At 43.5% G+C, this 24,427-nt stretch overlaps 3 protein-coding genes across 6 annotated transcripts in view; all 3 read right to left on the bottom strand.

Moving 5' to 3' along the window:
* Window positions 1-24,427, bottom strand: part of LOC310850532 (sulfotransferase 2A1-like) — a gene marked incomplete at its 5' end in the record, with an annotated part of 39,724 nt that overhangs the window by 10,664 nt on the left and 4,633 nt on the right. The gene's annotated exons all lie outside the window — the stretch shown is intronic.
* On the bottom strand, window positions 849-10,334 carry LOC310850490 (sulfotransferase 2A1-like; the record flags this gene model as incomplete). Its single annotated transcript, XM_083752011.1, has 7 exons — window positions 10,174-10,334; window positions 7,776-7,982; window positions 7,333-7,459; window positions 6,621-6,715; window positions 5,104-5,272; window positions 1,225-1,343; window positions 849-1,061 (listed from the first exon to the last, which is right to left on the bottom strand). The coding sequence occupies exons 1-7, from the start codon at window positions 10,303-10,305 to the stop codon at window positions 849-851; spliced, it is 1,062 nt and encodes a 353-aa protein (XP_083608137.1). The 5' UTR covers window positions 10,306-10,334.
* LOC310850058 (sulfotransferase 2B1-like) lies at window positions 11,982-20,259 on the bottom strand. Of its 4 annotated transcripts, XM_083751100.1 has the most exons (8): window positions 19,380-19,398; window positions 18,751-18,841; window positions 17,623-17,768; window positions 15,051-15,259; window positions 14,567-14,693; window positions 13,865-13,959; window positions 12,702-12,882; window positions 11,982-12,194 (listed from the first exon to the last, which is right to left on the bottom strand). In XM_083751100.1, exons 1-8 carry the CDS (start codon window positions 19,381-19,383, stop codon window positions 12,085-12,087), a joined length of 963 nt encoding a protein of 320 aa, XP_083607226.1. In that variant the 5' UTR covers window positions 19,384-19,398; the 3' UTR covers window positions 11,982-12,084. The 4 variants fall into 4 exon arrangements, with proteins under 4 accessions (XP_083607226.1, XP_083607227.1, XP_083607228.1 ...); XM_083751101.1 differs by lacking the exons at window positions 18,751-18,841; window positions 19,380-19,398 and adding an exon at window positions 20,001-20,259 and having other exon boundaries at window positions 17,623-17,760; XM_083751102.1 differs by lacking the exons at window positions 18,751-18,841; window positions 19,380-19,398 and adding an exon at window positions 20,001-20,257.

Genomic DNA, 24,427 nt, shown 5'->3' on the forward strand with positions numbered 1-24,427 from the left:
ACCTACTGTCACTTTTATCTCCCTCTGCTGCAGTCATTTATAGAATATTAAGTTAATTTGAAACCTTCTGGAAACCATGGTACTGCCCCCCAATAAATGTAGAAGTGATCACACACACACATCGTGATTTATGATATATTTCCAGGTCAAATATGAAATCACTATCACGAAACATTTTTGGACAGTGTACCAATACATTGCCCAGCCTGAGTCACAACCTGATTTGGCCTAAGCCTGGATCTCTTCCCCCACCGTTGCTGGGAAATTCCAGAATCAGACTGGAATTCAACTTGTATGCCAGCTGAGAATAGCTTTCCCCCCAGACTATAGTCTGTTATATGCATCTTATCAGCTCCGTCTGGCTCACCAACCATGGCCGTCCCTGGCAGGGGTACCCTGACCAATGTAGTCCATGTAACTTTGAAGCAAGAATACTGTAATGAGCTCTTTGTGGGGCTGCCCTTGAGTCTGGTTAGGAAGCTCCAGTTAGTGTAGAATGCTGTGACCAGATTGCTGCTGCCCAGACCAAGAGTAGGCTGGGATAGAGTGAGTCATTATGGTACCCCATTCTCTGGCAAATTGATGCATGCTGTGAGTTGCAAAAATAAACATGGCCAGGCACAATCTCCCTGGGTTTGGGCAAAACCTGCTTTCAGCTTTGCCACTGTGGTGAAGAGTAATTTGTCTCTGCTGATAAACTACAGGGAGTAAAGAGGGACATTTTGTTGCATTCCAGCATGTGTTAAATGAAAACACCATAATATCCAACAGTTCCCAACCCAAATCCAGGACACACACATTCAGGTCTCCTTGGCCCAGCCTGCTGTCTTGGGCCCAGTGCCTTACTTTCACTGTCTCTCCTCCATTGATGCTGCCATGACGATGCCAAGGCTGCTGCCACCACAAGACCTCAGTTGAGGCCCACCACAGCCACTGATGTACTTCCAGAAGCCAGCGCCACACTTCTGGAAGTGCAATTTGAGGTGCAGCCCAGCTTCTAGAAGTACGTCTGAGGCCACAGCAGGCCTCAATGGAGGACTTGCAGTCAAGGCCTTGCCTTCCTGCAGCAGAGGAGAAGCCAGGGCACCTTCTGTTAAGCTGGGATCTCTTGCTCAAAGGAGGACAGTTGGCAGGTATGAAAACACACATGTAATTTTTTTTAATTTAGAACAACAGCACTATTCCAGATCAAGTATCTGTTTATTTAGCAGAAGGTACCCAAACCATATCAAACATAAGAATGTGAAGGTGGAGAACAGCAGGAACAATGTTCTCCCAGTAAACATGGTCGAAGTATTCGCTCTGCACCACTATCAGGAGGTTCTTCCAGTCCCCGGAGATCCCTAGAACAAGACAAGAGCAAGTGGCAACCACAAAGAATTTCACCTGAAATTGCTTCAACTTATATTAGAACTTTTCTTCCTCGTACTCAGGCATGTGGCAGCTCAGGTAGCTGATGTTAGGGGAAAAAACACATGCCCCCTAGGCTTTTGCTCTGAACCCCTCCCCAGCCATTCCCACCCTCCTGATTTGGATTTCCAGCAGCACTAATGCATGCATGTTGGGTACCTGGACCAGCTGGGTGTCTCATCCAGACATGTTTTCTTATTGCGTCACAGAGATCTCCATTAACCGTGTGTCTGTTGCTCTGCCTGCTGAATTTCTGCTTGCATTCCAAATACTGTAGATGTGAAAGGCACAGAACCTGCCAAATCTAGCATAAACAATCCTTTTTTAAAAAAACATAATTTTTATTAACAGGCCAATCAAATCACATTGTTTCAAATCACATTAATTCCAAATTATACACCTGTCAGAGCTGCCTCTAGGTCCCAGCTCACAGAGGACCAACGCCAGGTTGATGTAATGTACAAAAGTCTTTATTGAAGTTTAGTTTCCATTTCAACGCCAGAGCGTGCAGCCCTACGTCTTAGACCTTAGATCGGCGAAGTCCCGTCTGAATCACCTCCCCTTCCGCACCAGTTAAAGATCCTAGCCCTGCTCCACCTTCTGTGCTGTTCTCTCCTCCTCTGGGTCCTCCTGCCCACCGGGACATTGCCCTTTCTGGACTCCTCCGACCCTGAGTCGCTTAGCTCCTCCCCCTGCCTCCGGCGGGCTTTAGGACCCGGTTCCCAATCCTCATTCTCTGCTGTCCCGCGCTCCTGTACATTTGAACTTGTTTCTCGCGCCAACCCAGTGACCTTTCTCCTAACCGTTACACTGCTTCTATCACTGCTTCCCTCTTCCGTGACACTGGCCGGATCTGACCTCCCCTCCGTTGCCTGACTCTCCGATGGAGGCGTAGTCAGCTCTGCCTCGTCTCCTCTCCCTGGTGGGGAAAGCACTGGCCCCGATACCTGGGACTCTTCCCCCCCACTCTGCTCTGGTGGGGAAGCTGGTCCTGATTTCCAACTACTGCTCTGGGAGTCCCTGCTGCCCCCTTGCTCCTGGGGCGTTCCCCTTGGGAACCCCCTGCCCCTGGCCACTGGCGCCCCCTTTTGTGAATCTTCCGATTCGCTGGAGAGGCTCATGGAATCCCTCGGACCACTGTCCCCTCCTACGCTCCCCTCGGATTCCTCCCCCTCGCTCTCCATCTCCCCTCTTCCCTGTGCCTCTGCTCCTGAGCCCCTGACAACAGCCAAATTTTTAAATTTTGTTGGGGGTACCCGTATATCAAGCTCCGAACGAGGATCCAAACATCACTTCTATTACTGCTTTAATTAAACAGTTCTATCCAGTTCTGTCCAGATGGTCTCTTTATTACTTTCTTCATCTTCTTGTTGTTGTCATATATTCCTTTCTTTGTGAGTTCTGATAATCTTCACAAGCAGGTTGGAAGCAAACATCGTCTGTGTGGGTTTTACACACTCCACAAGTCATATCTCATAGGGACAGCCGCCATTCCCCTCCTCCTTCAAAAGTTTATCTTCGGTCTGCCCTTTAGTTTTCCCAGGCTTGTCAGATATCTCAAAGAGGGCTCTGCCAGGATAAGATCGCATTCCAATCATCATTCACATTCCAATAATCCTGGTCCTCCTCCCCCCATCTTTCTTAGACAAGCCTGTCTTGCGATACACCATTTAAAACTGCGTCATAGAATTTTTCCATTCTCCGATATTTACCAATCCTCTCTTTGATCTTTAATTCCCACACACACACACACAGTTTTTAAATTCCTGCTTGTGATAAATAAAATATGGTGATTCTTCTTTCTTTGGGGTGGAGGGTTATTAATACTCACATAAGGCAAAGAAAAGAAAAGTTTTTTCCTCCACCCCCCTTCTTCACTCCAGACATACCAGTCTCTTGTGTTTAAATGAATATTTATTGACATTTTCAATAACAAACATAACAAAAATAAACAAAAAAGTAACAAAAATACAAAAAACTTAAAAAAACAATTACAATTGCTTATTTTCATATAACTTCTTTCTCAGACCTCCTCACACCTCCCCTTCTTGTATTCCAATTCAAATTGTTAACCCAGCAAATCCTTATTACCTATTTCTCAACCTTCACTTAATAATTTTTACATACTGTAATTTTACCTTTCTTCCATTTCCTCAAATTATTTTTGCAACTCTTATTTTCATTTTAATATGACCATTTAAAAACCCATTTTAGCTTATCCAAACTTAAACGTCAATACTTATACATCTTTACTCATTCTTAAGCGTATTTTAATTATCCTCTTTCTTCCATTTCCTCAAATTACTTTTGCAAACCTTATTTTCATTTCGTTTTAACCATTCTAAAAACCAATTTTAACTTATCTAAACTTAAACATCTTATACGTCATTTCTTATTCTTTAACATATTTCTTAAGGTCGGCCAATATTCCCTTCCACGGCTTTCCCAACTTCCATGCAAATAACAAAACAAATTAAAACAAAATACTTTATGGTTATATACCCTTTGGATTACCAGACTCCACCCCCCCCTTTCCCGGTTTTGGTCCCCAACAAATGTTCATCAGTCTAATATACTGTTTCGCCTGGAGAACTCACGTCCGAGGCTCTCAAATCACCCTCAGTTCCTCTCTGCCGGCCTCTTTGACAGTCCTTGATGTTAAGCCCCAAGGCTCGGAGGGGCTCCGACCCAACAGGATCCATGTTTTTTCCAACTAACCCTCCATATTTAAAATTAATGCTTATGGGGTGCTCCAAACCTAGTTTCATCTTCCTCTCAAGTCCCAAAGTCCCCCAAGCTCCAACATCCACCTTGGTCAAATTTGTAATCCTTAGGTCTTCAGATCCCCACATGAGGAGATCTCTCAGATTTACAATTTCCAGCTCAGGCCAGGCTTTCCACCTCAAATTTTTATTCTCCTTTGTTGCCTTCATGTCAGGCCCCAAATTGTAGCTCTCCTTTAACATCTGCAAGGTAACAACTCCTCCTTCCTTATATATTTCCAATTATATTTTCGAGTTAAAGTGAACCAGCACACGCAGATTGGAGACAGCGTCAGGAAGAGCCGACTTCACCGAGGGATGGTGCCAAGTGACCGGTACCCCCTTCTTTCGAATCTGGGGGTGCATTATGGACACCGCTGGCAAGGCAGTCCCCCCATCTCCTTGGGGGGTCGGGAAGACTGCATACTTCCCATAGCAGCCTCTTAATTACCTCGTGTGGGTCGGAGAGATGTTATTGTCGGCCATCTTCCAATGCGCCACCTGGTGGCCCCCTAGCATAAACAATCCTTAGGCAACTACTGTGTCTTGATTGCCTGGAGAATCAGGAACTTATTTTCAGGGAGTCCCCAGAATTATTGAGGTCTCAAAATCGTGCAGAAACACCCTTGTTCTCCAGACTGCCTCTTTCAGAATAATTTCTTATTTTGATCTGGACTTTCATGAAATAGATAGACTTAGGTGGGATGTTGCACAGTGAGAAAGGTATACAATCCTGCAAACTGTGCCCATTTTCTGGACCTTCAAACTGTGTTCACAATCATCCCTGACCCCACACTCTATTGACTGGTTTCTGACTGACTTTTTCTGTGTGGCATCAAACAGAAAAACAGAAATAGAAGAGGTTATTCACCCCTGGTATGCAGCATTGTAGCCTTATTCCTTGGCACTCCGTGGCAACCAATGTTTTTACCTTTCCTCGTGAACTTTGATTTTGTGCTCTCGGGTATTAAAGAAAAGTTGGACATCTTGTTGTCCTTCATCTTGTGGAAGGAGGCGTTTTCCACCACAGACTCAATTTGTTGGATGTTTAGCTCCTTGCCAAGAAAATGACTGATCTTCTGCACGCTGCCTCGAAGGTCCTGCAGAAAGCAAAAGCAAATGGCTGTGAATCCTCATGTGATGGAGAGAGCTTGCCCTTCATCAGGAGGCACACAGAGAGCATGAGTACCAGTATGCAATGTGCACTGGGTAAGATGGATGCCTTGAAGATGTGGAATTTGCTGTTATCACCATGCAGAAGCCACTGTGTCTCCAGCTGCCCCTCAGCCAGCACAGCACCCATGGGGCATCTGAGTCATCAAGAGACATTGCCTTTGAGGCAGAAAAGCAGGTTATTGGCACATCTGTTCTAATGCAGAACAAAGGAAATGTACTCTGCACATGATATGCTGTGTATGTAGAGGTAGCAATGAATTTTGCACATACTCAGAACCCCCTTCCATCCAATATTACCAGAATCTTTCAACAACAACAACAAAGGCAGCTTCATGTGTGAATAATGTCAGAATTGTATCTTTCTTCCCGAGTGGCCTTGCTCCCCTAACAATTAAGGGCAATTTCCAATTTACATGGAAACGAGCAGTGAAAAATATAACTAATCTAGGCTTCAACACGGGGCATGAACAAGCTAACAAAAACATTAAACTGTGGAAGACACAGAACACCAAGCAGACCTAGCCAGGTCCCCAAAATTTCTAATCAGCGAAACCAGAAGATACCTCACTTCCCAAATGCCATATATAACCAACCTTGAAATCTCAAAACATCAAAGGCCTTCAATCTGGCCCGTTGTTAGGCCCTCCCCTCAGCCATTCAGGAAGGCTGTTATAGGAAGACACCATATGAGGAGAGGAAATCCCCATGTGGTTCTGGGCAGCAGGAAACAACGAAACATGTCTTTTTCCATTGCCAGTACTATGTAGACATACAAGCAAGGTTTATCCTGCCTATCCTGCTTAACTTCCAAGGATGCACAGAACAACTTAACATTTCCCTACTACTCCAGGATGAAAATCCAGATGTTACATATTCAGTTGCTAGATTTTGTGCTGCCATTATGGATAGTCACCAAAGGATATTCACCCATTTGTGCTATAAACCAGTCCTAAACTGAAGGCCCATATTGCAAGACCATTATTCCCATAAACTCCACCCCTTATAGTTGTTTTAATTGCGTGCCTTTTGGTCCTTATCAGTTTTAATTATCAGTTCTTCCTCATCAATTATTTGTGTTTAATCTCATACTCTATTCAAGTGTTCTATCCTATGCTTGTTTCTTTGTTCTTATATACCTTAGCAATCACCTGTCTAAATCCTAACTGCTACTTTATTCATATGTTCCTCTTATGCTGGTCTGTGACCGTAAGAAAGTTTTATTCATGTCAGAATTGGGGCAGCAGGTCAACACAGTTAAAATTGGACCTTTACCTGCTGTAGTTCTTCATAAGTGATGAAGAAGATGTTGGCTCTCTCCTTCATCTCCACCCAGCCTTTCACATGGTCAAACCAGGAACCATAACCCACTGGAAGAGCAAAGAGGAAGCAAGGGTGAAATGTAAGGAGTTGTGGGGGGGAGTAGAGAATGCTATTGTAGATGTAGAGGAAACACCAGCCAGGAACTTGGAAAATAACTGCAATATCCCTTAAAAACAAAATCAGTAACAGGAGACTTCAACACTACCCTGTGTCCAATACCACCTGCTGACTGATCTATCTACTGACATTATTCATGTACGAGAGAAGTAAAGCTTTGAATGAGTCAACAATATTATGCTTTAATGGGCTTTCTCCATTAAGGGTTTTTTTTGTTTCTGCCACCAGTGAGAACGTCTGCTATCATCGATTCTGATCTATTCTTTTGTTGGTGCCAATCCCACCCTGAGGTTAAGGGCTTTCCTTAAATTTCACCCTATTCTCATTTAATGCCAATCTTGCCAAAGGACATTTATTGATTTTCTTTAAAAGCAAATGACAAATGTAGGAATTCCCTGCATTTCTGCCCTTCTCCATGTATCCAACTGGGGATTATAGGTCTCTGATAGGACTGTAGAGTTACATAAAAATTAATACTTTCTGGTGGTGGACATCACTGGTGCTGGGTCACAGCAAACAAAAGTGGCTGATTTGCCTCCTTCCATACTTTCCCCTCTCAGGAATCTCTCCATGAACTCTTCCACAGTTCCAGGGTCCTTCAACGCTTTAAAGCCTTTGGTGAAGTGGTAGCTTGAAACCATAGCATCTCTGGGGTTACGCAGAGTATAGACTACCTGTAACAGAGGAAGAGCTATATTGAAGGAGGGCCCAGGCAGCAAACTGAAGGCATGATAAATAAAACCTGACATGGGAACAGGGAAAGCCTCCAATGAGGACCTGGGCTGACCATGCATGTGGACCATGTACACTTACAGTTCTTCCACAATCAGGAAACTGCTAAGGAGATTCCCAATATTCCTCCCCATTCTCTACTGCAAAATATAGCATCCTCCTGTAAAGAGGCTGTGTCAAGTGTTCCAAAATCCCCCACATCTGTGTCTCAAAAAGACAGGAGCCAAAGGCTTGATGTTTCCATTGTTCCTCACTTACCTTGGCCTTGGAGTGGAGGAAGGACTTGGGGAAAAGCTGGAATGGCAGGTGAGGATTCAGGATCCTGGGGGGAGGATTTTTCAAGGCAATCTGCAAGTTATCATCAATCTCAATCCGGGGTACCCTTTCCCACAGTGATACATTCTGAACCCATGAGGAGTCCCCATGTCTCAAGATTAAGCTCAAGACCTCTGCCATCCAATGGGTAAAGGGACCCCTGACCATTAGGTCCAGTCGTGACCGACTCTGGGGTTGCGGTGCTCATCTTGCTTTATTGGCCAAGGGAGCCGGCGTACAGCTTCCGGGTCATGTGGCCAGCATGACTAAGCCGCTTCTGGTGAACCAGAGCAGCGCACGGAAACGCCGTTTACCTTCCCGCCAGAGTGGTACCTATTTATCTATTTATACGTTGATGTGCTTTTGAACTGCTAGGTTGGCAGGAGCAGGGACCGAGCAACGGGAGCTCACCATTGTCGCAGGGATTCAAACTGCCGACCTTCTGATCAGCAAGTCCTAGGCTCTGTGGTTAAACCACACCTGCCTGGCCCTTGCAAAAACAATTAGATTAACATAAAAATTTGAATGAATCTTCATCATATGGTAGCTATTCAGCACCCTCCCATTGGGCAAGATTCCCAGAATTATAGAATAGAATATCGTAGTGAAATTTGCAACAGTAGTGAAAAAGAAAAACACGGACATTAATTGTCTAACATACAAGGAAATATTAGAAGAAAATAACCAATTGAAAATAAAAAAAATACTAAGAACTTAAGCAGGCAGGTGTGAACTGGCATCAATATTACCAGCTAAATGAAATTTTAAAATCAGACACAAAAAAAGGATTTGACACAAAGATATGGAATTTAGAAAGAAAACTATTATTAAATGATAATCATAAAAATTATCAAAAACATACAGATTATTACTGGATTGGAACATTAAGGACGAGGAGGTGAAGGAAGTGATGGCAGATTCGTCTACATACTAACAACCTTTAGAGATGGTTATCCTGACACAGCATCAGAGACTTTGGTAATATGGTGCCCTGAGCAAGGACAAAATTTACCCCTTCCCCCCCCCCCAATATTTTAACCATAATATCTTTAGGTACAGTTGCTTTTTTAATAAATCTCTGTAGGTAACCATATAAGTATAGGTTTGATTGTGATTATGATTATGAACCCCCTCAGCTTGGGACCCTTTGCAAGGGAACCACCCACACCACCCATATTCAGCACCGACAGCCTTCCTAGTGACATGAGAAGCATGCCATAACGTATAACATTCTATTGGGAATATTCTCAGTCCAGCTCAAGAGCCCTGTAAATATTTGGGTTCACATATCCCAGAAAGAAAGAATGATGTGAAAATCTCTCTTATTTTTGTTCAAGTTTTCCAGACTTGCCCAGGAATTTCAAGGGTTCTTTCACTTCCTTCTGTGAACATCAACTGTGGCTAGGGATGGTATAATATGTCTATTTTGATTTCTCATTTTTGAAATATTAAATCCAGCTCTCCATATTTCCAAATCAGTTTGTGAATTCTCTTGCACATTTTTACATAGCGTTTCCCCCTAATATAATGCATTTCTATGTTTTACCCCACTAAAGTATACATTTTATGCACACTTAGTCTAGTATATGCATTTTTGTACACATTACTTAGCTGAAGAAGTGCATTGCAAAATTCAGGGATTGCCTTTGTTTCACTTTGTGTACTTCAGAAAGTGAAAAACATGTAACTTTCACATGTGGTGGACTTATTCACGTGCGCAGATTTTGGAACCAGGTTTTACAGGAAATGAAGGATATCTTGGGCACACAGGTCTATTCAGATTTTCAACTCGTTTGCTGCCCATCCTTCTTTCTTTATAAATTTCTTAACATTTATTTGCTTGTTGCTCCTTGACTAATCATTATCCAGAGATGGAGAACAAACCGGACTTCCCCTTCATACCTCGTTTACAAAGCTCCAATATATCACAATACAGTTGAACCTTGGAAATCGAACGGAATCCGTTCCGGAAGTCTGTTTTCGGAAACCAAGGCAAGGCATCCAATTGGTTTCCGATCGTGCAGGTGTGCCAGAAACAATAGAAGCTGTGCTGGATGTTTGGCATCCGAAAAAAGTTCAAAAACCAGAACACTCATTTCCCATTTTTGATTGTTCGGGAGCCAGAAGGTTCGGCTTCGGAGACATTTGGGATCCAAGGTATGACTGTATCTGAAAAACTCATTCATTTTTCATGGGTTTCCAGGGATAAAGCCAAAGTTTAGGACTATGCAGCTACATGGTGGTTGTTCATGACTTATGTCAAAAACAAACTTATGGCTGACAGGTTTAGTGGACACTATGTCCACTAAATCCAAAATCTATTTACCTAATTGCAATACTGACCTGACTTGGGGTAAGTGACATTCACTATATCATCATCCAACACTTTGAAGTCGTTTTCCACATAGCTGAGTGTTTTCTCTGAGTATATTTCTGGAGAAAATGGGATCCCCTTGTATTTGAAATAAGGCATTAGGCATTGATGATACTAAAAAACTAAAGCTATGAGAGAGAGAGAGAGAGAGAGAGAGAGAGAGAGAGAGAGAGAGAGAGAGAGATTATGCCACATCCTTAGGGACATTCAGGTAGCTACTGTCCTAGAGCCAAATTGCGGAGATAACTGGGGGCAGGGGAGAGTTCAGGAGGTGGTGGTGGGCCATCAGTAGATGCTCAAGTGGTACCACCAGGTGTGGTGGAAAAAAATTCAAAAAACTCAATTCTGAATACATGTCATATCTGGCAGTGCTGGGTCAGATACTGATCAGCACGAAGAGGCAGAGTCCATTGTCAGTGAAATTAATGCTTTATTCAAGGAAATGGAAACTCAACAATTTTTCCAGGTCAGTCTTTCCCATATAGAGCTGTTGTCTGGACTGAATGTCCCTTTCTTGCACACTTTCTAAGGCACCTCCTCTGCCAGATGTTGCCCAAGCAGTTTGTTTTTAATTATATTTTGTTTGTTTTTTAACTTGTTCTTAGCTTTTTGTGATTTTACTGTTTAGTTTTATGATACAGTGGTATATAAATATTTTTATGAATGAACAGATAAATATTCATTTACCCAGTCTCTAACCTGAATATAAATTTATTATATAACATTTATTATTTATTATATAATTATATTATATTATATTATATTATATTATATTATATTATATTATATTATATTATATTATATTATATTATATATTATAAATTTATTCATTTTACCCTGCTGCTTAGCATCCAAAGAGGAAGTTTTCTAAGAGCAGTACACGCATTTTAAAAAAGAACACAAACAGGGAAGGCATCTGAGGATGTGCCCTCATATTCACCCAGTGCTTTTCAAGCTGCACTGGCTCCCGGTGGAGTACAGGGTCAGATTTAAGGTGCTGCTTTTGACCTTTAAAGCCCTTCACGGCCTAGGACCCTCGTACCTCCGGGACCGCCTCTCCTGGTATTCCCCACGGAGAGTCTCAAGGTCCATAAATAACAACACCCTAGTGGTCCCGGGCCCTAAGGAAGTTAGATTGGCTTCGACCAGAGCCAGGGCCTTTTCAACTCTGGCTCCGGCCTGGTGGAACGCTCTGCCTCATGAGACCAGGGCCCTGCAGGATCTGATTTCTTTCCGCAGGGCCTGTAAGACAGAGTTGTTCCGCCTGGCCTTTGGCTTGGAGCCAGTTTGATTCCCTCCCTCCCCCCCCTCTCTCTCTCTCTCTCTTTTTCCCCTTCTTTTCCTTCTCCTCCTGCGATGAGGCTACATTTTAATATTTTAATGTTCCATTATTTTAATTGTTGTGTTTTATTTTTGTTTTTAAGTTTGTAATCATTCATCTTGTTTTTATTATTGCTTGTAAGCCGCTCTGAGCCCGGCCTTGGCTGGGGAGGGCGGGGTATAAATAAAAAATTATTATTATTATTATTATTATTATTATTATTATTATTATTATATTGGAAGGTGCCAGGCATGTTATCATGGAAGAACACAATCATCTTATGACGCTTCCGTAGGCATCCTATCTTGAGCAGTGTGAAGAGTCCTTTTTGGCTGACGAGGTTGAAGGCCTTCATCAGGTCTATGAAAGCGATGTTCAAGGGGTGTCTCTTTAGACCTCCAAGCTCTAAAGACACTTTCTGATTTGGTAAAAAAAATAAAGAACAACTGTACCATTCCTGATCAGATATGTTTATTAGCACAGTGGTAGCAGAAACTATCCAAACCATATGATACATAAGAATGTGGAGAAAATCAGGATCAACAATCTGTGATACTTCATTCCCAAGGGAAAGTCATATTCACACCACGCATGTTCTCCCAGTAAACACGGTCAAAGCGTTCACTCTGTGCCACTGTCAGGTGGTTCTTCCAGTCCCCGCAGATCCCTAGAACAAGACAAGAGCAAGTGGCAACCACCAAGATGTTCACCTGAAATTGCGTAAACTTAAATTGGGACATTTCTTCTTCGTCCTCAGCTGTGAGGCAGGCAACCCCTCAGGTAGCTGATGTTACTGATGTGTCTTAATGGCCTGGAGAATCTGCAACCTCTTTTCAGGGAGCCCCCAGCATTATCCAGGTCCCAAAATTGTGCAGATACATCCTTGTTCTCCAGGCTGCTTCTTTCAGAATAATTTCTTATTTTGATCTGGATACCCATGAAATAGATAGACTTAGATGGGATGTTGTACAGATAGGAAGATATACAATCCTGCGAACTGTACCCCCTTCTGGACCTGCAAACTGTGTTGACAGTCAGCTCTGACTCTATGATCTATTGACTGGTTGCTGATAGGTTTTTTCTGTGTGGCATCAAACATCCACAGAAAAAGAAGAGTTTCTTCACCCCTAGCATGAGCATTATGGCTTTATTCCTTGGCAACCAATGTTTTTACCTTTCCTCAAGAGTGTTGCTTTTGTATGGTCAAAAATGTTGTCTGGTGTTAAGGAAAAGTTGGACATCTTGTTGTCCTTCATCTTGTGGAAAGAGGCGTTTTCCACCACAGACTCAATTTGTTGGCTGTTCAGCTCCTTGCCAAGAAAATGACAAATCTTCTGCACGCTGCCTCGGAGATCCTGCAGAAAGCAAAAGGAAATGGCTGTGAATCCTCATGTGATGTAGAGAGCTTGCCCTTCATCAGGAGGCACACAGAGAGCATGAGGACCAGTATGCAATGTGCATTGCGTGGCAATTCCCGCCTCCCACCAGTTGGAATAAATGAAGACACAGGACACCGTTAGTTTAGGTTAATGGGCAAAAAATGGGCACAACTTTATTGGTTACAGGTAAGAGCGGTATTGGCTTTAGGCATTGGTCCTATCAGACTATCCTGCTTCAGCCTGTTGGCATGAAAACTGGAAAGGGTTAACACCAGTAGGGGGAGCCCTGAGATATACATCACTAGGAACTCCCCGAGGGGTCACCGCTCAGGGGCGTGCTTTAGGCCCTGGCCTCCATAGGTTTTGGACTAGGCAACGCCCCCCAGAAATCTTTACCGGACTGCAAGGACAAAAAGGGGAGATCCCAGGGCCGCACCGGCCTTAAATGACCCAGGCCACGCCCCCGGGGCTAGCCGAATCGCTGGCCCTGGGGCTGACGCGGCCCAAGGATTTCCCAGGTCGTGCGGGGCTAAAGCCAGCCCCGTGCAGTTGTTGGGGGTGTGAGCCTGCAACTCCACCTCCTCCTTATGTCGGCATTGCCTTTGGGCAAAATGAATGTCTTGAGGATGTGGAATTTGCTGTTATCACCTTGCAGAAGCCACTCTGTCTCCACCTCTCCTCAGTCAGTACCGAACACAGGGGGCACCTGAGTTAGCAAGAGACATTGCTTTTGCAGCAGAAAAGCAGGTTATTGGCACATCTGCTCCAGTGTAGAAATAAGGAAATGTACTCTGCACATGATATACAGTGTATATAGAGGTAGCACCGAATTTTGCACATACTCAGAATCTCTTTCTAGCCAATATTACTAGAATATTTCAAAAAAGAAGGCAGCTTCATGTGTGAATAATATCAGAATTGCGGCTGCAGGTCAACACAGTTAAAATTGGACCTTTACCTGCCGTAGTTCTTCATAGGTGTTGAAGAAGATGTTGGCTCTCTCCTTCATCTCCACCCAGCCTTTCACATGGTCAAACCAGGAACCATAAGCCACTGGAAGAGCATAGAGGAAGCAAGGGTGAAATGTAAGGAGTTATGGAGGGGAAGTAGAGAATGCTGTTGTAGACATAAACACCATTCAGGAACCTAGAAAATAACTGCATTTTCCCTTAAAAACACAAGACTTCAACGCTACCCTGGGTCCAATGCAACCTACTGACTGCTCTATGTACTGACATTTTCCACATACAAGAGAAGCAAAGCTTTGAATGAGTAGATAATCTTACGCTTTAATGGGCTTTCTCCATTAAGGTTTCTTTTTCTTTCTGCCACCAGTGAGAATGTCTGCTATCATCGATTTTGATCTATTCTCTTGTTGGTGCCAGTCTCACCCAGCTGTTAAGGACTTTCCTTAAGTTTCACCCTCTTCTCATTTTAGTGCCATTCTCGCCCATCTGAAAGGACGTTTATTGATTTTCTTTGAAAGCAAATAACAAATGTAGACACCCCCCCATTTCTCCCCTTCTCCGTGTATCCAACTGGGAATTATGGTTCTCTGATAGGACTTTAGAGTTACGTAAAAATAAATACTTTCTGGTGGTGGACATCACTGGTGCTGGGTCACAGCAAACAAGAGTGGCTGATTTGCCGCCTTCCATACCTTCCCCACTCAGGAAACTCTCCATGAACTCTTCCATAGTTCCAAGGCCCTTCAATTCTTTAAAGCCTTTGATGAAGTGGTAGACTGAAACCATGGCATCTCTGGGGTCACGCAGAGTATAAACTACCTGTTACAAAGACAGGGCCACATTTAGGGAGAGCCCAGGCAGCCTTACCCTAACATTAGGCAGAGTGTGGCAGCAAACTGAAAGCACAATAAATAAAGCCTGACTTGGAAACAGGAGAAGCCTGCAGTGAGGACCTGGGCTGAGCATGCATGTGGACCATGGCCAGTTCAATTTCTCGAGCATTCATGAAACTGTTAAGGAGATTTCTGATATTCCTCCCTATCCTCTAGTACAAAATATGGTATCCTCCTAAAAATGAGCTGTGCCAAGTGTTTGTGCTCCAATATCCCACACATCTGTGTGTCAAAAACACAGAAGCCAAAGACAGGCTTGATGTGTCCGTCGTTCCTCTCTCACCTTGGCCTTGGAGTGGAGGAAGGACTTGGGGAAAAGCTGGAATGGCAGGTGAGTAGTCAGGATCCTGGGGGAAGGATTTTTCAAGGCAATCTGCAAATGATCAGCATACTCAATGCAGGGTGCCCTTTCCGTCAGTGGTACATTCTGAACCCATGAGGGGTCCCCTTGACTCCGGATTAAGCTCAAGATCTCCGACATCCAATGAGTACCTAGGAGAAAGTCCACCAGTCAGAGACTTCTTCTATAATACCACTTGTACATTAATGTCTGGCCCTTGCTAAATCAAATGGAGAAACTTAAACAATCAAATGGATCTTTGTCCCCTGCTAGCTATTCAGCATCCTCCTATGCGGCAAGATTCCACACATCAGGGATGGTATACTGTTGTGAAGTTGACTATATTATTTAGCTGGTTGTTGTGCAGATGACAACAGACTCAAATCTGCTTGATCAGGCCAATGGCCTATCCTGTCCAGCTCCCTGTTTCTCCCAAAAGCCTGTGGGAAACCAGAGAGCAGAACATGAGCTCAAGAGCATTCTCCCCTCCTGTGGTTACCAGACAGTAGTATTTGGTAGCATTACTGCCTCAACTGTGGAGGCAGAGCACAGCCATCATGGCTAGTAGCCACTAATAGCCTGCTCCATGAATCTGTCTCCTCCTCTTATTTGCTCCATCATGCATCACTTTACACTTGTTTACATTGACTTGCCTTTGCCATTTTGCTGACCATGTATTTTTAGTGTCAGCAAACCTGGCCACCTCACTACTTGATCATTTATGAACAAATTAAAAAGCACAGGTCCCAATACCAACTCCCAAGAAACGGGTCCTTTCTAAGGGAATGCCTCCCTCTTCTTCAAAGTGATGTTCTCCTTTCTCAGGACCTCCCTTCTTCCTGACGGCAGGAGAGCTGTCATTGTGGGAAGGTCACCCAACTACCACATCCCTGAAGGCCTCATTCACCACTTTCTCTGCCTCCTACTCTTTCTAGTTCTGCCACCTTGGCCTCAAGGGAAGGAACTTGTTCCCAGAGAACCAGAATCTCATGGCACCTCTGACATACACATGACTTCTGTGCCATGGGGAGATATTCATACAATTGGCAGAGGGTGCAAAACCCCCACACCCCTGCTGGTTTTGATAATTTGCTTCTTTTAATTTAGTTACCCATTGACTTTCCTGCTTGCTAGATTTCTGTTTTCTTGTGCGGTTCTTAGTCTAGTTTACTGTGGTTCCCTGAATTGTCCTGCTAGGTAGCTTTTCCTAGCCCTAGGATTTAGCTCCTGTGTTGTGGGTTTTCACAGGATTTTTATCCTGGTGGAATGTCACCTTACTGTGTCCTTGTCAATCCAAGTTGCTTTAATTCAATCATTAAGTTAAGTCCGTGTTAATTATGAGGACTATAACAGACAGATGGCATATTTGTCTATATACAATCAACATTTAGATATGGTTATCCTGACACAGCATCAGAGACAACTTTTGTAATATGGCGCTCTGAGCAAGGACAAAAAATTCCCCTCCCCCCCAAAAAAATATTTTCACAATAATACATTTAGGTACAGTTGCTTTTTTAATAAATCTTCTCAGTAGGTAACCAAATAAATATAGGTTTCATTATTATTGTGATTATGCACCCCCTCGGCTTGGCACCCCATGCAAGGAAATCACCCACACTGCCCATATCCAGCACCAAAAGCATTCCTAGTGACATGACAGAAGCATGCCATAATGCATAAGATTCTCCTGGGAATATTCTCAGTTCAGCTCACGAGCGCTGTAAATATCTGGGTTCAAATATCCCAGAAAGAAAGAAAGATTTGAAAATCTCTGATATATATTTTTTTGCAAGGTTTCCGGACATCCCCATGAATTTCAAATGTTCTTTCACTTCTTTCCATGAACATCAACAGTGGCTAGGGGTGGTGTAATACGTCTATTTTGATTTCTCCTTTTTGCAATCTTACATTTAATTCTCCATATTTTCATGTCAGTTTGTGAATTTTCTTGCACATTTCTACAAAGCATTTCCCCTTACTATAATAAATTTTTATTCACCCCCCCCCAATAAAGTATGTATTTTATGCACACTATTCTAGCATATGCATTTTTGTACACATTACTTAGCTGAAGAAGTGCATTGCTAAATTCAGAGAATGTCTGTGTTTCACTTTGTGTACTTCAAAAAGTGGGGGGGAAAACATGTAACTTTCACATGTGGTGGACAGGTCTATTCAGATATTCAACTTGTTTGCTGTCCACCTTCCTTATTTGTAAATTTCTTATAATTTATTTGTTTATTGCTCCTTGACTAATCGTTACCCACTGATGGAGAACTAACCTGACTTTTCCCCTTTATACCTGGTTGAAGAAGGTCTTATATATCGCAACATCTGAAAAACTAAACACATTCATTTTTCATGGGTTTCCAGGGATTAAGCCAAAATTTAGGACTATGCAGCTACTTGGTGGTTGTTCATGACTTATGTCAAAAGCAAACCTATACCTGGCAGGTTTAATGGATACTTTAAGTCTAAATCCAGACTCTATTTACCTAATTGCAACACTGACCTGACTTGGGGTAAGTCACGTTCACCATATCATCATCTAACAGTTGAAAGTCATTTTCCAAATAGCTGAGTTTTTCCACTGAGTTAAACTGTTGAGTAAAAATGATCCCCTTGTATTTGAAAGTAGCCATTGATGACTCTGAAAAACTGAAGATGAGAGAGAGAGGGAGAGAGATTATGTCACATCCTTAGGGACATTCAGGTAGCTACTGTTCTAGAGCCAAGCTTTGTGGATAGCTGGGGAGCAGGACGAAGGGGAGAGTTCAGGAGTTGGTGATGGGCCATCAATAGATGGTTGAGTGGTACCACCAGGTGTGGTGGTGGGAAATCCAAGGAACTCACTTCTGAGTACATGTCATATCTATCAAGGCTGGGTCAGATACTGGTCAGCGCAAAGAGGAAGAGTCTGTTGTCAGTGAAATAAGTGCTTTATTCAAGGAAATGGCATACAACTTAGCAATACTTCCTGGTCAGTCTTTCTTTTATGGAGCTGTTGTTGGGACTGAATGTCCCTTTCTTCCACACTTTCTAAGGCACCTCCTCTCCCGGATGTTACCCAAGCAGTCTCCAACTGTCTCTGCATATCTCTTGACTCTTCTCTGCCCTCCTCATGATCTTGCATGTTCTTTGAGATCGAGATACGGGAAGAGCTTCTTGCAGCCAGAAAGGGCCATTCCCATGATTCTTCAGCAGCTCCTTGACCCGCCCCCCTTAACTGCTTCAGTCTGAACTCCTCGCTGTCATCACTTTTCCCTGCTCAGTAAACCTTCTCAGCATCCTTCTCCTTCTCCCAATCCTCTCCTTCTGACCTCTCCTCAGTGTCCCACCACCAAACTCCTGACTCTGAGCCTTCAACTGGTGCCTCTCACCACACTGCAGCCAGCCAGATCCTGACAACAGCAGGCTTTCAAATCTCAATTTGATCATGGGCACATGTTTTCATACCGTTAACTCAAATCACTTCCATTAGGAAATAGGTCCAAAGACAGCCTCTAGATGACTGCAACTATGTATCAACTACAGGAAAATCGGTTTACGCCACATTCACACCTACCCAAAGCAAGGCACAAACCCCTCTGTACACACACACATGCACAACTGCTTCTGGGGCTACTCCCACACTGTTTACCTGAAGTGTAAGAGAGTCTTTCCTCTTCCCTGCTTCTGCCAATAGGAGGCCAGGTGAGGTGAACTTTTGCCTGTATATGGAACCCTTGATACTCTTTTTTTTTTTTTGAATTTTTGAATTATTTTTTAATAGTTTTATTAAATACAAATTAGAAAACATACATATTCACAACAAAAGAAAATACAAAAGAAAAAGAAAATATAACTAACCAAGGAAAAAGAATTAGAGAATATTTTATCTCTTTTCATATTTACAGTTCTTTATACCTCTATAAATTGCTATTCACAGTAAAGCAGTGAAATGAAAGATAAGATATCAGAAAAAAAGAACAAAGAAAGAATAAAGAAAAGGAAAAAGATCATAAGTGAATTTTTTTTAAAGTAGATACGGTAAGTACTCACAATACATAGCCATTTCCCATCTATATTTATATTCAATTGTCTAATTTCATCTTGTCCTTATCTACCTTAAATATTTTTTTAAAGGAAAAGAAAAGAAAAAAAGACTTCCACTGTTTGCCTCACGTGTTTTTAATAATCCGTTCGTCAGAACCTCTGTCCTTCATGTTTTTCCCTTTGGATATCCTTAATGTCTCACTTTGTATTTTTTATATTAGGAACCCTTGATACTCATGTATTGATTTAAAGCATTTCACTTGCTCAGTAGCTGAAAACATTTCCAGAACAGCTTTACGTAACAGTGGTAAATCAAGGGCAGAGCAAACAGTCCCCACTTGCAGCCTTAAAATCTCGAAAGACAATCCAAAAGGGAAGGAGGGAAACCCCATTTGTAAAGCATCAAAGATCTGAAATTGATTACCAAATTGCATGGAATCTGTTTGGGAAGAAGAGAAGTGAAATGAAGCGGGTCTCTCAGTAGAGCCACTGCTCTCCCTTCTCTCTCACAGCTGCAAACAGGTGGAGGACTGCCAAGAGCAGACAGTTCAGGGAGGAAAGGAGCAGGGGGAGCAGGTCTCTCAGAAGAGCCAGTTGTCCTGTCTTTCTTTCACTGCTACATTTATAGAATATAGCAGTCAATTTAAAACCCATGCATGTTCCAATCTGGAAAAGGAAAGAGGGAATCTGGAAAAGGGAGAAGGAAATTAGGGAAGAGTTCTTCAAGGGGAGGAGAATGAGATTGAGAGGATCAGAAAGAACGTAAGCAATCCTTGAATACAGGAAGGAAACAGGAGCAGTCTTTATTATCCAGCAGCTACTGGAGCATCCTGTGGGTCTGGGGAAGATACTTACTGTGTGAGGAAACCTTGCAAAGAGTCTGCAGTAATATCAGGAAGTAAGAAGTGTTGGAAACTTCCTCAGGTATACTTGGAGTACAACGACCCAGCATAGCATGAACTTCCTACATCGATAAAATGAAAGTACCAATGAACTTTGGGTGAAACCACTCCCAACCAGAGAGGGGAGTTTCTATTCCAGACCAAGCATGCCTCTTAAAGACACAGGCCATGCTCACTACAGTTGAGTCTGGAGCTTCCTTCTCTTCCTGGCTCACAGAGCAAGACTTAAACACTGAGTCTGCAGGGGATGTGATTTCTTCCCCCCCCCACCTCCCCAATTCATAGATGGGGAGGAGTTTCAATCTTGCTGGGAAGGGCACTTGTGAAGGAGCATTTTGCAGCCCTCGTGCTCGCTTCGGCAGCACATATACTAAACATTTTGCAGCCCTCCAGACCAAATCTGCTGCTCACCAGCTGTTTTTCAAAGACTCAACTCTGCTCAGATCTGCTTCCCCAGCGCATTCCCTACAGAGGTTAGGGGGTTGGTGAAACAGGCCCCTGCTAGTGGTGCAAAAATCATGTACCAGACTATGGAGTGGATGACATATACCGTATTTTTCCATGTATTAGACACAGTTCTTGTCCTCAAAACTAACGTTTAAAAATGGGGGAGGTCCATGTTGCTTCCGCTAGGCTAAGGTGGTCAGCTGTATTATTGGTGGCTGCAACAAGTGCTGGTGTGGATTTGCTGTCAATACGACTTCCGGCAGTGAGGCAACAGCTGATAGGGAAAAGCTCCACAACTCTGGGCAATCTCCCCCCATTTTCTTAAGTTTGAGTCCCCCAAAATAGGGGGTGTCTTATACATGGGGCCATGTTATACACAGAATGTGTCTGGTGACATGAAGCCACTGTTTCTGTCAGTTCATATGTGAAAGAAGCTTACCGTCCTCACACTGCAGGATAAAGGCAATTTGGGGGGGGTGCACGATAAAGCTCCTTCCCAAGGGCACAAGGGATCCCAGTGTGTAGTGAAATAAATATTTAATTGCCTCCCCAAGGGGTCCCTGCCTCAGAAGGAGGACCAGGACCTCGGAAGGAGCACAATTGAAGGCTCTGTACCAGTTGGGAAAAGACAGAGACCACACCAGGATTTGGAAAAAGCAAAGCCTGATCTTTATTAAAAGAACAGGTAAAAAAACAACAACACAAAAAACTGTTGCAACAGGGTCCCCGCTCATGCAATGACACGGAGTCAGAGAGCCCGAACAAAAGGACTGCCTTGATTCTTATACCTTTTGATTTTCATCCAGATCAATAGGAGAGGAGGTGGCGGGAAGTGGCATGAGAGGTGCGAAGAGTGGATTAACCTAAGGTAAATAGGATGTTGAAAGACTTTCCAGAGGTGTCAATTTGCTGAAGGCTCAGGTGATATGTGTCGATCTTCTCGTGTTATTTAATTTTTGGATCTGCTTAAATGGCTTTTCCTTTATCTACAGGATAATCAGTATGCAGATCGTGAGGCTGGATGTTCAGGAAGATTACAGATAGGTAGCCGTTGGTCTGCCATAGTCAAAACAAAACAAAATTCCTTCCAGTAGCACCTTAAAGACCAACTAAGTTAGTTCTTGGTATGAGCTTTCGTGTGCATGCACGAAAGCTCATACCAAGAACTAACTTAGTTGGTCTTCAAGGTGCTACTGGAAGGAATTTTGTTTTGTTCAGGAAGATGTTCAGGAAATGGCTTAAATGTTAATGTGAAATCCTATTCTGCATTGCTATCAATTCGAGTGTGATAGCCTGATGTTTGCATACTTTTTGGAAAATAAAACTACTTTATTTTGAGCTCTTATCTGTGTGTATTCATGGTATCGTTTGTAGACCCAGTAGGTGGCAGTGTGGTGGAGAGTCTTGGCAGCCTTTTGGATACAAAATCGAGTCAAGTATATACATTTTGAAATACTTAGATTGTTACGTTCTTTAAAACTACAATTTGGATACATTCAGAAAAGTACAGCATACTAGGCATTTCAGAAAAGATACATTCACAAATACATTTTAAAAGGATAGCTTCATGGAGAAAGAGGTACACTTCGTAGAGAAAAGATTCATTTCAGTAAGGGCACCAGTAAGGGCATTCAGACTCATTTCAGTGAGACAGGAATAGCAGCAGGCACGTTACATTAACATGATGCATTAAAGTGGAAAAGGCACACATTATTTTACATTCAATGGTACGTGAAAAGACACAGTAAGATGACATATTCCCAATGATGCATTCTTCAAGGCACAGTTTATTATTGTTGCGGGGCTTTTGGGTAGGATGATATCATTAGGATCATTTTTCCTTTATTCCCCTCTCTGACCCTGATTCTCTCTCTTATGACAGTAGCAACACCAAACTATCCATTAAACTGTGTCAAACAGCAGGCAAAACCAGCAGGCAACTCTGCAGAGGGAGTGGGACATTGGACTCACATTTCACCCCAAGGCATGTGCAAAAAGATGTGCCGTGGCTAACCAGCAAAATGTACACAATGATGGGGGTCAGACACACCTCAAGGGGGAGGGGGCGTCCCACAGCCTGGCTATTTGGTAGCCTCTCTCCTTAAATGGGGGAGTGTCTCCAAGTGGTTAAAGCAAGAAAAGAATAAGGTGTGGTACATTTGTATCCCAAGACACCTCAGTTCCTGGAAACATATGAAAAGGGAGGTCACAAATCTTTCCCTCAAAGCAAGAAATGAGGTGTGCCTTTAAATACTTGAGCCCAGTGCTATTTTTCTAGATGGCAATGGCACCCACCTAAGAAGTGCCAGAAGGGGAGTTCTGGCTGGAAATCAACCCTGCTTAAGCCGCCCACTTTCAAAATCAGGGGCCCCCAGAAGAAATGCAGAAATGTGGTGTTTTATTTCAAGGAACATTTTCCTGCTTAACAAAAATTCCAGTTAAAATCTTTCCCCTGTGGTCAGTGTCACTGGGCACCTCAAAATCACCACCTAGAGTATTTCCCAGGACCTTTCTGAAGAGATTTCTAAAGTGAGTAGCTTGCCTTGGTTTAAAGTTTAAAAGGGGCATGGGGTGTAAGCAGAATGACCACCATGCAGTTATCAAAGTGTAAGCTTCCCCACCACCTAAAGGTACTTGCCCTGGCCCAGTGGACTGGGGGGACTAGACTAGCCCCCTAAATGTTCCCCTGTCACCTCCTTCCCAAAGCCCAGGAAGCTTCTGCATGACTTATGCAGTCACCTAGGAGAGGGACAGTATGGTGGAGAGAAAGGAGGTTTTCTAAGAAACTACCTAGCAGGACTGGCCCAGCAGTGTTGTAAAGACCAAACAAGGCCCCGGGCAAGTACAAAGTATATACACAAAGTATCAAATGTGGTGTCAGTAATAATAATGCAACAAAACAACACCACCACAAACTGGCTTATAAGTATAAAACCAAATTTACTAGAATAATAGCTAGAATAGAAATAGACTTGTAACCATTCAAGCAACAAACATACTAAGGTGCCATGTGCAAAACAAAGCCTGGAAATAGTGTAAACATGGAGTGGATAACTGTACAACTGTATCTTAACAAGTTACATGTGTAATAAACGTTATACAGACTGGATAAATGAACCGTTCAGCCAGGGCGAGTGCACACATGTTGGAGGCTAAAGCCCTCACAGCCTCAAGGAATTGGTTCCTATGCTCCACCCCACAGAACCAGAGAACTGCGGAGCTGGAAGGGACCCCAAGGGACCCCATAGTCATAGGCGCCGACTCCATGGGGCCTGAGGGGGCCTGAGCCCCCTCAAAAATTCGTTTGGGGGGGCTCCGCCCCCCCAATAATTTAAGAAAATTATTACCGTAAATTTCGCTCTATAACACACAGGCAAAAATAAGATCGGGCGGGCGGGCGGAGGGAAGGCGGAAGCTGCTGCTTTCCTGCATTCTGCCTCAGGGTCTTACTGCCCACCCGCTTCTGTTGCTGCGTTTGCTCAAACTCAACAAAGAGCAGGGAATCCCCTGCCCTCCTGGCAAGCAGAGGGTTAAGGAAAGGATCGAGTCCTTCCTTCTAATTCTTTCCTAGTCACACTGCGTGCAGGCTCCAGCCCACCACCTCCTCCTCTCCGTGCTCTAGGGACTCGCAGGTGGGAGAGAGAGAGAGAGAGGGCTGGCTTGGGGGGGGGGGGACTTTTGCCTTCCTTTCCTCCCCCCACCCCGTTAAACTCCTCCCCTGCATTCTTAGCCAGCTGCTTCTCCGCACACCCCTCTTGTGCTTCTTGTCCCTTCTGTGTTTTTCCTTCCCTCCCCATTTAAAACGTGGTGACAAAGCATGGATCCACATGGATCCTCAGGATTTTTGCATTGGGTCACCCCAAATTCACCATTAGATCACATAGCATGTTCATGGCTACATCTTGCACCAAAAAAATCACGCACCCACTGTTG

The sequence above is a fragment of the Podarcis gaigeae genome (genome assembly GCF_964106915.1).
Source record: "Podarcis gaigeae genome assembly, chromosome: 8".
NCBI classification, from domain to species: Eukaryota; Metazoa; Chordata; class Lepidosauria; order Squamata; family Lacertidae; genus Podarcis; species Podarcis gaigeae.